Below are 14042 nucleotides of genomic sequence, written 5' to 3'. Positions count from 1 at the left end.
TATCTGTTAATTATTAAAAGCATTACCCCTGATAGTCATTATAATTTTGATAATGAGTTCTGTATCTACAGATAACTTGATGATTGAATAGATAATGGGATCACGCTGATTAAAGAGACTTTGAGCTCGAGTACTGTACTGCAGATGATAAGCAAAGAGACTTTGAACTCTGGTACTGCAGAATGATTGTAGCTAATATTGTAGCTGTTCTGATTATTGTGTTTGGCGGGCTATCGTGTGACTGTAGTGCTCTCATCTTGTTCCCTGAGAGGTACTTCACAGAAACTTTCTTGAAATTACCAGTTTTTTTTTTTTATTAAATATGTTTAGAATCTGTTATCTTTAAAAGCATAAAAATTGGAGGTGCTTCATTTACAGTGTGATATAGTTTTAGAGGTTCACAATGGCCCAGCTATTTTTTTTTTTTTTTTGTGAATTAGGGTTCAAAACTGGAACAGGAAAAAGTTTTAGCAATGGGGAAATTTGCTTTTTTATTTTTTGGAATTTTTATTTTGATTAAATAATGTCTGTTTGCTGAACTCCTCCCTGCTTTGCTTAGGAGCCAAAAAATGCACTTAAAGTTAAGCTTCATCCTTGTACTGATGTAGGTTCAAGTGGAGCTCTTCCAAGGGCAAGCTACTGCCAGTGAGGCTTGCATGCAATAGGGTTGTTTTTGGTAAATGTCAGGACATGAAAGATTATAAAAAAAGAACACAAGCATTATAATACTTTATTTTAAAAACTCATGCATGTTAGACAATTAAATTTTTGTGACGGTACAAATCTACCTAACCAATTAGCTAACTTAAACCCAGTAACATACACATAAATAAAATATGTTGCTTTAACCTTTTTCTTTTATTTAAGCTTTGATGACTTAACTGGATAGCATACACAAATCAAAATATGGTACTCCAATCTTTTTAAATTTTGATGGCCATCCATGAAAATAAAATTAAATACAATAAAATCTTCCATAACCTAATTGTCCTAACTTAAATAATATAACACTAAGAAATCTTAATCTAAATAGGGTTTCTTAACCTAGTAACATGCTGAAATATATTCAGTTTTTCCATATTCTAGTAAGTACACCAAGTACTGTATAGTAAATTTTTCCTTATCAGTTCTGATTTTCCAAAATAAACCACAACACAGGTAAACTATCATCTTCATCCAAAATGCAATTTTCATTAAATGTGGATAAATCAACCCACAACAACCTACCTTACTACTACTACCCGGATTCAGCCAGCCTTGTGCTGACATGGGCCCTTGCTCTTCAGCAGCCCATAACTGATGATTGAGATTCTGCTGAGAAAAGGATAATTAAAAGGTTGTGCAAGGCAGTTTATGGTGTGAAAAATGCCCTCACTGGTGCTTAATCTGACCATTGGGCCAGAAATGAAAAGGGTTAGTGGGAGAGAGAGTGTTATAGCAGCAAGTCCCAGTGAGTAGGAGGGCCTGGGGAGGAAGGGATAAAATTTGTGTCAGAGAAAAAGGAGGGGAATTAAAGTTCCCTTTAGATAAAGTGTAACGCATAAACTGAAGGCTTAGCAACAGCAGTGTAGTTTCAATCTTGAGAAGAGGGGACTGGAAAGGAAGGGAGAGATGTGAGAGGGAGAAAAAGCATAGTTGTAGCTGATTTGTCACTACAACCAAATTCAGTGGGTCCATAAATTACACTTAGAAATATACAGTCATTTATATTTTTCTCTTATACTTACACCACAAAGTTATATGCGGAAAGGGCAAAAATACTACTGTAGCAACCAGTCCGGTTATCCTTTTTTAAATCTGTGTGTCCTCTGCAGGTACAAAGCATTGAGAACACAGGTAAAGGATCCCAATTAGTGTTCATTCATATCATAACACTTTCAGGGATTGCCTTTACATCATGGTTTATGAGCACAAGTACCCAACAGCTTCTTTTCACTTGGAGCTTTAGCACTCTCTGAAATGGTTCTCTGTTTACCTGTCTCACCATTGCATGACAAAACTGAACAAATTACAGGCAAGCCTCAATCCAGGCATACAGTATTTCCTTTGGGGGAAGGGGGGGTACTCTTTCAACATCTGTTCCTGAAATGAGATAGGTTCCTTATGTTAATGGAGGGGGAGTGACAATGAAAAACAAAAAAAACTAATATAAAAAGGGAAGAATATAATAACAAATTATAAATATAAAGATAAAACATTTTTGCTTAAATAAAACCTAATTACTGGTGCCATTACAGTACCTCTACAGCTTATGCCTGACTATTTGTAAAGGTAGAGCAAATCTGCAGACAACAAAGTGGGAAATACTGTATGCAAAATTTCATTTCAGTCTCCCAATCACTCCAAGATTCATCAGAGGCATGGTTGTAAATGTCAGGTAACCCCTCAGTTTTCCTTTAGGTCAGGGAATTGTATGTAACTAACAGTAAATAATTTTCTTATACAAGGTTAGATATGAGGAGAGTTCTTTTTTTTTCTTCATTCTGTAATGCTCTGTGCACTTCTCTGTCCTAATTCCCTTGTGTTCTAGTTAGTTATAAATGATTTGTTTAACCAGACCTCTGAACCCGTGTTCTAGGCTCCCTCCCATTCCCCCTTCTATGATTTTCCAGGCTTTCTATTGGTCTTCATTCAGCCCCTTCTACACCTGCCAATCCAACCAAAGTTCCTGATTCCAACTGCCTTAACTACATATGCATTCTGTCCTTCCAGACATCACATTCTTCTACATGCTCACCTTTAACTTCATCCTCCCACTGCACTCCAGTCTTAAATCCCAGCACCTTGCAGCTACAACCCCCCAAAACATCCTCCATTTTCCAGTTCATTGTTTTTATGTCTTCACTGCATGGAGCAGCACGAATCCCACACATACAACATGCTTATATATTCCTTACCCACCAGTGGCTACTGTCACTGTCCCTCCCGCCACCCCCTAGTCCAGTGTTCCCCTGAGGCAACAGAAGTGCTCTACTGCCACTAAGGACAGCCCATACAGAACAGCGTTGTTTTTTCTCAGATTATTGTAGTTGGACCCCTTTCCCACAAACAGGTCCCACATATACCTTCTCAACAAATATGTCACCCACTGACCTTTGCTCCCTGCCTCTCCTCCCTTTATAACATTGAAGGAAAGTGATGTTGATTTGGACTGAGCATCAGCATGGAAAACTGCTGCCTTTGATGTGATGAAAATGAAGGTTTATGACAGAGCACAATACAGTACATGTAATACCATTGAATTTTTTTTATTCCTTGCTGTTGTTTTACATGTTCTTACATAGATTATGGTTTTAAAGTTGTTTTTGAAATCCGTTTGTTAGAGCCTATGTTAGGTTAGGACATAAACTAAGTTATTGGTCTTTGCCATTACTGAATATCCTGTGATCCTAAACTCCATAATTGTCCATTATGTGAGATTGTATAATAGTATTGTTAATAATGATAATTATGTAATAATAATAAGTATTAATATTGTTATTGCAATAGTCAAGTGAAATACTATAATTTCGTTTAAATGCATGATAGTAGTTATAGTCATAGGCCCAATTTTCAAGGGTTCCAATATTGTAAAATGTAGTATTCAAAAAGCCATTTACGCTTCAAAGCATTCTGTTAATTTCTCTTTTTTGATGCTGATTAATGGCTTGCTTGCCATAATCAATAGGTTTTACATTTTATCTTTCAAGTTGTGGTTCCTGAGCAGGATTGTGTATGCTAAAGAATATGTAAATTTGTACCAAATATATTTTTTATTCAATGTTAATGCTGTTTGCACATGTGTATACTGTATCTTGTTGTTCATTTATACAGTTAGTTGTACTCGCTTGTTAGTACTGTATTAGTACATTTAAAGACTTTGATATATAAAATTAATTACAGTACAAATAACTAAAGGAATTTTTAAGAAGAGTAACTTTTTAAGAAGAGGAACTGAATCTTTGCCTACAATGGTCATTTGACCTGGTGATAATAATGACAGACATTTACAAACTCATTTATATAAAGAGGAAATATCAGGTACTATTTATTTTTAAAAAATTGTCAGTTTTACATGCCCTCATTTTTATATGTGACATTTCAGTTAACAGAATGAAGTGGCTGGACCTTTTTCTGCGAACTGTCCGCATATCAATGGAGATTATTTCAAGATTGGTGTTTTGGATTGTATATCGAGGGAATCAGCATACTCCTCTCCCACCAATTACGAATCTCATCCTTCTAGATTCTGCATCAACCCTTGCCGTGAAGATTAGGACTAGAAAAGTTAGTATTATATACAGTACTGTATATATAAAAAGTACATACATATCTCATATAGATTTTAGCATTGTATATTTTTGTTTATTGTCTTTGATAGCCTTATACCTCAGTTCAAAGTCTATTACTATAAATGTGCTGTACTTATCAAAAGACTGGAGATCATGTTACCCCACATGGTAAGAGGGTTCTTTGCTCACCTACCCTTCTTAGTATGAACCTTCAACCTCGTGAGATGGACACTTTTCGAATGTGCTGTTTTGTGTTACCCTTTCTCTTTTTCTCCAGTTGTGGTGCTGTTCATATTCTTGTGTAGACTTGGATTTTTCCTGTGGTTACTCTCTGCCTTTTAAACCACATAGCACCTGTATTAAATTATTATTGATTTCCTTCTTAGCATCTTGTGAGTTTCAGCTAAAGTTACCAGAGCTTTAACATAACTTGTTCACATGCCATTTGAATGTCTTTAGTATAGACTTAGGTTAGCATATTTATCTTTACCGTATATCATTTTTTTGCTCTGTACGTTTAATTATTCCTCATTTCACCATGCATAAACTTTGCATTATATTAACCAACTTCAAAATCATCAAGGGGAATCTGTGTGCGGAATAGAAAATATGTGATCTAACTCTTCATCCAAACTTTCTCCAGTGATGTGTCAGAAAAGAAGTTACCATGATAACTGTAGGAAAAGAAATAGATAATTTCATTCTGGTTTGAATGTCCAGTTTATGCTGTAGGACAGATTGGATTAACTACAAGCATTATGGACGGATAGGATAGGTTTGTTTAATGTGAGACAGGAACCAGTGTCAACAACCCTTGACATTTCACTGACTTCATTGAAAACAAATAGAAAAGAGATGGCAATTGTATTTTGGAGATTAGACATTATTCCAAACCTCAAACTTTTTATTGACCTTAAATCATATTCAATTAGGAAACTTGTGTGCTTTTAGAAGCTGTCTCTCTTAATTTGTTTTTGGCTGGTTCATAATGCCACCTCCTGTTCTAAAATGAGTATCAGCTAAAGTGGCATGTTGTGGATGCCAGTCCACAACCTTTCTACTTTGGGGATGCCTCTCACAAATTTTCCAGCAGGTTTTCTCTCGCGCAATCTGGTCACAAATTTTTTGCTTGTCATATCTGAATTGTCTTTCCAATTTTTCCCATTTCACCAATCTTTTCATCCAAACCACCCATACCCTTTGCCCTTTTCAAACTTTTCATTCAAGAAAGGCACCATTATAGGTAATAGTGTCATCCCAGTCAAATGATAATCAGTCTTCAGTTAGTGATTTGTCTCTGAAATAACAATTTTTCCTTAATTTATTTGAGAACAAAGCTTCATCCTGAACTAGGTGCAGGATTGATGCTCCACAGTGAGTGTGGATTATGATTTCACTATGTTCCTTTATTCATTAGAGTGGATATTCCATCTACTGGGGGCAGGATATATAATTCAGTGGTTTTATTCATTAACCTGAAATATATATTGAAAGAATTATTTTTGTTTTTCATATGAAAGACACCGACTTGCGTGAGATACCTGGCATGATAGGTTATGGGTCTCATTTCTCTTGAGGAGTATCTTTCACCATTGTGAGACTAATATCTTTTTCTTCTATAGTAAATTCGTAGTTGGTTATTCAGTTATAATAAAGTGATAAGTTCTGGTAAGGTAGCTAGTTTATATCTACAAAAGAGAGAATTTGTTTTTGCAAGAAAATAATTTTTAGCCATATAGCACTGTACACAGAGAACTATGATCTTTAATTACTTTCATGTAATGTAGTTGGTAATACTTTTTCAGGGCTCCGAAAGAGTTTTATTTATGTTCGAATTGTGTGTTGCTGTCTTTGGAGTCCAGTCTTCTTTGTTGGCATGTGCTTTATAAAATGAATCATCACTGTGTTGTAAATACAGTGTGCTTACTGTGTATGCATTTTTGTTCCAGCTAACAAGCGAAGAAGTTGTCCGATCGTTTATCGCTCGAATTAATGAAATCAATCCGATATTAAACTGCGTGGTTGATAACCGCTTTGATGATGCCATTAAAGAAGCCAAGGCCGTGGATGAACTTATCAGGTATTGTTGATATTATTCATCATTTTACCAACTTTAGCTCACTCTTGAAAGCAAGATTATCACCACCACCATGGTTAGCAGTTTTATGTCAAGTTTGTATATGAAGTGATTTATTTGCACTCTTTTGTCTCGTTCACTTTCTGCCTGAATTTTTTGTCTTGTTCACTTTCTGCCTGAATTATTATCTGGTCCAGATCTTTTTATATGATTTTCTTGATTTTATGGACCCCTCATTATAGGCTTAGTTCTGCTACTTCGATGTCGTTTTTCTGATTAACTACTGGACCTTTGTAACATGCAAACTGCCTATATAGACTTTTACTCTTGTTTACAAGTAGGATGCTTTTATTGACCAATAGTACAGCAGTCTCTCTCTCCACATCATCCAAGTTGTTTTTACATTACAGGCGGTCCCCGTTACGGTTTGACGGGGTTCTCAGCGTCGTAACCGAAAATCATCTCCAGAAAATCGTCGAAAATCGTCAAAAATCATAAGAAAACCTTACTTTTTAATGCTCTGGGTGCATTGAAGACGATGTAAACTCATTATTATTGAGTTTTACATCAAAAAACCTTCAAATTATGATTATTCTGCCGTTTTGGGGCCATAACGATCGGATCTGAACATCGTCGTAAGCCAGAAATAATTTCGATCGGAAACCGTCAGTAAACCGGGGACTGCCTGTATAGGGTTCTCCACCTCCTCCATTTCTTCACAGCTTCAAAAATCTCTTATTCAATTTATATTTTTCAATCTGTTACATTCGATACATATTACTGTATTGTAGTCTCTTTAATCCCCAGTTACATTACTTTCTCTCTTTAATTTTTTGTTCATTCCAATTGGAATTTCCTTGTTCAATTTCTTTAATTCTACCTTGCTTCAGTTTCCACCTTTGACCAAAGAACAAATTGTTTAGGAGAGATCTGTATGAGTTTAGAAATATGCTACAGTAGTAATTGTAACAGTTTTATTATTAATATTATTATTATTTAGGAAGAAGAGGTTCTTGTTGCAGTAATGCTAAAAGAAATAGCGGTTTCAGTATCATTGAGTTTTTTCTTTCTTTTTCCTATTTTTTTGTGATTTTATTTTTATGTCAAGGCACATCAAATATTAAATGTTCATTTGTTTATTTTATAAGAACATTTCAGGTAGGATACATCTCTACCCATCCTCAACTTATAATAATTCACATAGAAAGAGCACACTGTTTATTAATACTTTATGTCGACAGAATTGTATTAGTAGGTATATTTTTAATTGATTGCCACTTTAGCCAACTAAACTTGCTTTGCAGGCAACTTTTGAGATGGTTTTAGTGCATTGGCTTGGCCTGAGCGGGATGGGGCTTCATCCTCTTTTGTCATCATTATAAGGAGAGGAAAAGAAAGAAATATGTTTTTGTTGTCAGGTATTAATTTGTTGATGGGTGACTGTAAGATGACTGAGGGAAGGATAAGGATTTCATCCTTATGTTCAGAGTCTTTTGCAGTTTTTGTGTATCCAGAGCCAACTATGAACGCAGAGGGTGCCATACATTTCGAACAGAGTCTTGTCAGGTGGTAGTGTGTGTACTGTAATAACAATGTGATCTCCAGAAAGCCGTATAGAATTCCTGTGTAATATTCATGTTTCATGTGGATATGAAGGGCTATGATAAATGTTAATTGTTATCAGTCTGCAGAAAAGGATTTGGCAGCCGTGATAAAACTGATGTTCACTGAGGAGCCTTGCTTTGCTGGCATACCAGCTATACAGTACAGTACTAGTTACTATTACTGAGTAGTTTAGTCTTAGCACCCGCTCAAAGGGTTTACTCTATGTTGAGGGCTAAACATTGAAAAAAGATGTTAGACACGGCCACGATGTAATGTTACTATTTAGAACAACTTATGTGTAACTATAAATTTATTCCTGTTACTTTTCAACAGATCGGGACATATGAGTGAGGAAGAATTAGCAGCAAAAAAGCCTTTTCTTGGTGTCCCATTTACTATTAAAGACAGTTTTTCTGTTAAAGGTATGTTACATTAAAGATATACAGTATATGCTTACATTTGATAAATGTGTAATTACACAGTGCATCAACATTTCATGTTATATAAGGGCTAGTGCAGTATTGTATGGTTGTTCAGTATCTTAGAGTCAAGTCATTGATAGGTGGAAAAATTTTGAGTATAATCTCCATTGAATGTCTTACTTAAGTGAGCTTTCCTACTTATGTCATGAATGTCAGTACAGTACTTAACCTTGCTAGTTTTTGATATATGTGTGAGACCTATTGTTTATACTTACTTTGTTTTACTTTATAAAATGAGTACAATGATTTTGTACTTGATACATTGACTGGATATGCAGCTGCAGTGTAGTTCTTTGTACTTTTAATTAAAATTTGGCATGGGAAAGGGTTGGTATGATTGGTTAGGAAGTAAGGATGCTAACCATCTTTAAACTGCTCTATTGTATTTTGCCCACTTTTGTTAATATTTGTGTGTGGTTGAATATATTTACTGTATATATTTATGTACTGTAAGTATGTTCCTGCCATGAACCTTTGATGTTTTTGACCTTGCCTCCAGAGGCTGTGGATTAAATGCAGCTAGACTTGGCACAAAATATCATTTAGTAAAGGGAATTCAAGTTTGTTCAGATGGGTGGCCATGACCCCTTCCGGGTGGAGACAATTAAGAAAAGTGTAAATGGGGTGGTCATTAAAAAATCACCTCTGTAGAACTACTGGTTCAGAAATGACTAAATTTACAGTAAAGTTCCTTGTGTGCTGTAGATTCAAATTTGTTTGGATCGTGGCCCTGTTGGGCATCCTGTTGCTGGATCTGTTCACAACCATCCTCAGTCACAAGCTTCCAGCATTTTGCTCCATTCTTTTGAATCCAGAAGCTTGAAAGGCAGATGCTCTAATGCACTTCTGGGATTGATTTGGAAGTTTATACCTTGCCATTCAGCATGATCAGGCTGTTAATGACTAAGATCTTGGGTTCAAAGATCTGTCTAAGATCCTAGCGTCCCCCCATTTGTCCAGACAGTTCTCCCTAGAAGGCTCCCAAAGTTGGGGAAGCTTCTGAACCACCCATTCTTCACAGACTCCTCAGATGCATCCAGTAGGGCCTCTTAGGCAGAGGCAGCATGATCCTTCCCAACTAAATAGAGAGTCAGGCTAATCATAATTACAGTAATTACTGTGAAACTGTTATAGATTTTTTAAGCAATTAATTTTTCACACAAGCTTGTTACTTATAATGTGAGTTCATTCTTATTCACACTAATTTCTGTAAGTTGATGGATCAGACAGCACAGATAATGAGACCTGCCCCCACCCTCCCCCCCAAGTGAGATGTTTTTGTGACCACAAAAGGTCACATTCTAAATAACGGGAAGAAAGAAAAACTAAATTTTTATCAAGTTGATGAAAACCTGTATGGATTGTAAAAAGATTTCACATTAAATGTAGCTTAGGCCTTTTATATCCAGTAGTTAACCTTGTGAAATGTGATGATGATATAATTAACGTACATTTTTTATATTAGCATTACCCTTTTTGGAGTTAGGTGTGAAATGAGTTCTCTCCACTCTCCTCTGCCCTATGCTGGTTTTGCTTGAACTCCCATCATATCTAGGTCTTCATGGATCTCCCATTTTTTTTTTATTTCCCTGGTCATCCTAGAGCTCTATGTTCTCCTACTTCTCTGTGCACTGCATTTCTGACCAACTTTTCCTCATTCCATCTCTTCATATGTCCAAACCATCTCAGTCTTTCTTGAGATCTCAGCCCAGTTTTTAAGTACTAGACATGACATCACTCGAACACTTCTGCATTTATGAAATGATCTTCCCACCACACCCTGGTCTTGAATCTTAATATTTTCTAGTCTCACATTTGCAAAAGCACCTCAGTTTTCTTTGTCAGTGCCCATGTTTCATCTGTGCAGGGTGCTGAGTGGCACACGCTTCATTAAATCTGCTAATGCCTACTGTTGGGAGATATTTGATTTGAAATGTGATCTTTATCAGTGTAAAACAAATCTCTTAAATTACAGTACTCAGCAAATATTAAACCTGTGAAATAAAAGTTGATCACAAACATTTTGTGCTTTTCTATAGGTTGCTACAGTACATGCATTGTTCTTTTGGGGATATTATATAATAGCTGTAAGCCTTTAGATTTCTTACCAAAGCAGTATACAAGAAGTAAAGAAGTTTCTGCTTAGGATACCAAAATGAACTGAATTCACAGTAATTTGTTTTTACAGCCTTTAGTTACAGGTGTTAACTATAGACAATGTTAATATCATGTTGAAGAATTTTTGCTTCAACTTCATTTTCCCTTTCATTGTAAACCTGGTGGAAGTTGAACATAGCTAAATGCTGTTAGTAGTCCAAGGTGAGGGAAAGCTACTCTGGTAATTATGGTTGGTTGTCCGAAATCATTATTATGCAGTGTATTTTCTATCCCTTATCAATACTCCATATTAACAGTAAGAGCACAACCTATTTTTCAGGGCTGCGCCAGACAGCTGGTCTCTGGATTAGAAGGAACATGGTTGCGGAAGAGGATGCTGATGTTGTCCGTGTGATGCGAGGGACTGGTGCTATACCTCTTTGTGTTACCAACGTGTCTGAACTTTGTATGTGGTGGGAGAGTTCAAATACAATATATGGGCGAACAAATAATCCCTACCAGACCAGCAGGATTGTTGGTGGGTCGTCTGGTGGTGAGGTAATGACCTGTTTGTAATGTGTTTATAGATTTAATTTTGCATGAGCATTAATTTTATTCAGTCATCTGATACAGCTGACAGCCACATCACTCATAGGAAGAGTGTGCTGGCACACTGTTGCTTGTGTGAGTCTTAGCAGTATGTCTGGTGTTGCTATAAACAGAATACATTATTGCTGGCTCTGGTCTTTATTTTTGCTTCTCTAGATAGCCTGTGTAATACTTGTCTACACAAGACTTCTTTAACAGTCCCAGTAACCTGGTAACCTTGCAGACAGTAAACATATCTAAGAATTCTTGTAAAATTCCAGTAATCATTAGTAGACTTAACTAGTTTTCCCCAGATTAAAATTGGTTTATGTACAGTAACTGTACTGTATTATATCATGTGTTTTTGAGATGTGACTTGCAATTAAAAGTTTGCAGCAAACGAGTTTGTTTTCATAATGCATAACACATTCAGTACAGCGCAGCCTTATGAGGTTTTAAAGGAGTAAGCACCATGGTTGATTGTTAATCTCTTAAATTTTGTGTGTGAGTAGTAGTAGTACTGTGGCAAGGGTGGGTATTTAAATATGTTGGTTTTCCCCAAAAAAAGTAGGTTTCCTTCAGTAATTATTTGTGTTGTTTTATGCAACATTATTTTTGCAAGTGCATTTCACTGCTCTGTTTGATAGCCACAGAATAGGATATGAAAGGAAGTTTTCATGTTCAGAATAATAAAAATTCAGATTTAAAACCATAATTGCCAAGATTTTAGAAAACTACAGATGTACCATTCATATAAGCTTGTCAGTCATTCCAATAATTTTTTAAAAATGTTTGGCATTGCTGTGGATATTGATGCTTATAACTTTAGAGCAAGTGTACATCTAAGCCCCAAACCTGTAGTCCATCCTTGCTAATGTATTTCATAACTGTTGCCATCTTTACATATTTATTTGTGTTCATTATTTTTTAGCAGTGTTTAACTTCGCTTCTCATATCTTGGCTTTGTTCTAATTGATCTTATTCCTTGTATTGTTGAGAGGGAAATTCTTAGCTCTGTGTGATTTTTTCATGTGAATATGTACCTTTTGATTAAATGATAATTATTCATCAGTCTGCTCTTGCATCTTGATTTTGCATATTTATTTTGCTCTCTCTCTCTCTCTCTCTCTCTCTCTCTCTCTCTCTCTCTCTCTCTCTCTCTCTCTCTCTCTCTCTCTCTCTCTCTCTCTCTCTCTCTCACACACACACACTGCCAGGCATTGGCTTTGCTTATTCTTTGTCTTCTGTTAAGCTTTGTAATTCAATCCCAGTTTCTATTATTTTATACAATAAACTTTTGTATTTCTTGTACCTGGACTCTATTGAGGTGCATTAAACTAAATACTGATTATGACTTATCACAGGGTGGTACCCCTCCATTGTAAATTTGTATATCAACTTAATATGGAAGAGAAAGGAGACTTTGATTTGAATGAAGCAAGAGTGGAAGATTTTCTGTAGATTTGATAATGCTTGTGGAAAAGCATTTAGTTTGACAACTTGAGTTTTAAAAACAGTGTGACCAATTCAAGTAGTGAACTGAAAAACTTATAGTCATGACTAGCAGTTTACATTTATGATAGAAGTTTTAGCTAATGAGAAGCTGTGATAAGTCTAATGGTCCATACTTAAAATCTGATGTCTCTTTACAGGCTTGCCTTCATTCAGCTTGTGGTACTCCCTTTGGTATTGGCTCTGATATTGGAGGATCAATTAGAATGCCATGCTTTTTCAATGGGATTTTTGGTCACAAGCCAACTAATGGTTAGTTTAATTTGTTGTTCATTTTCTACATAATTATTGAGGTTGAGGATTTCCACCGGTCATCAAAATATGAGTGTACTTTTATCATTCTTGAATCAGCTTTTAAAAACAATCCCATAGTTTTTGTTGTATGCTAGCCTTCCAAAGAAAGAAGTGTCAAATGAACTTGAGAATTATTGGAATTGCTGAAGCGTGTCTTATAACCTTTCAGTCATATTGATATTATCGTTAACATTTCCTTAAAAACATGATAAAAGAATACTAATAATAATAACTAGTTGTGAAAGCTCTTTATATGCTAGAGATGGATTTAGGTTATTGATAATTTTATAGAACTGACAGTTGATGATTTACTTCAAAAGTTAGTTGCTATTTGATACACTAAATTGGAGATTTATTAAAATCTGTGAGAACAGCATCACACTTTTCACTAGTGGGAACATTTTGGACATGGTAACAAGCAAAATAATACAGTCTAGATACTACTGTTCCCAAAATTTAAAGGTTGAAAGATCACTCATGAACAACAGATGCAAGGGCATGATCCTGGAGTGGGGTTTGACAGTTATTTTTTGGGAAAATCTCTCATATTTTTTAATCAGATTTTTTTTTTTTGCAAAACTAGGATTTTAAGAAGTACCATTTCATTATTTTGTAGGTGAATTGCACTCTGGATTATTGTGGATTAGTTATAAGAAGGTTTATGAACGCTATTTATTTTTTAGAAATATCTTGTATTACTTTAAACTGAAGATTTTTAATTCCAAGCTCATATTTTAAAAATGATCTTTTTTGAACAGTTACCAAGTAGTTTCCAAGATATTTTGCACATGTATGTAATTACTGTATTACAGCAATCAGAAGATGAACTCGATTCATTTGGAAGCTCACAGGGGCCATTGACTTGAAATTCGGCTTCCAAAGAACACGGTGTTCATTTCAAAGAAGTAATAGATGGTAACAGGAAATACAGAAAGAAGATATCTTTATTAGAAAAGAAAAAATTCAGTAATAGATTAGTAAATAAATAGATAAAAGTGTAAGTAAATTATTAAAATACAAGGAGAATTGTTTTAGGGTAGTAATGCATTGCATCTTCATTGAACTTTTGAGGTTCCAATTGCACACCATCCTCAGAGAGGCTGTTCCACAATCCAA

General features: G+C 35.4%; 1 protein-coding gene across 7 annotated transcripts in view; it reads left to right on the top strand.

Moving 5' to 3' along the window:
- The window catches only part of LOC136843870 (fatty-acid amide hydrolase 2), a 52833-nt gene that overhangs the window by 24111 nt on the left and 14680 nt on the right, over positions 1 to 14042 (top strand). For 6 of the 7 annotated variants that reach the window (XM_067112722.1, XM_067112725.1, XM_067112720.1 and 3 more), the window contains 5 exons: positions 4085 to 4266; positions 6221 to 6351; positions 8287 to 8375; positions 10873 to 11090; positions 12773 to 12884. In XM_067112722.1, the coding sequence (XP_066968823.1) occupies positions 4093 to 4266; positions 6221 to 6351; positions 8287 to 8375; positions 10873 to 11090; positions 12773 to 12884 (724 nt within the window). In that variant the 5' untranslated portion in view covers positions 4085 to 4092. Of the gene's footprint in view, positions 1 to 149; positions 272 to 4084; positions 4267 to 6220; positions 6352 to 8286; positions 8376 to 10872; positions 11091 to 12772; positions 12885 to 14042 lie in introns of those variants that run through there. The other variant, XM_067112726.1, reaches the window with a different exon arrangement.

The sequence above is a fragment of the Macrobrachium rosenbergii genome, chromosome 12 (assembly GCF_040412425.1).
Source record: "Macrobrachium rosenbergii isolate ZJJX-2024 chromosome 12, ASM4041242v1, whole genome shotgun sequence".
Taxonomy (NCBI): domain Eukaryota; kingdom Metazoa; phylum Arthropoda; class Malacostraca; order Decapoda; family Palaemonidae; genus Macrobrachium; species Macrobrachium rosenbergii.
The sequence above is the reverse complement of the archived record's forward strand: the minus strand, read 5'-3'. Positions and strand labels throughout refer to the sequence as shown.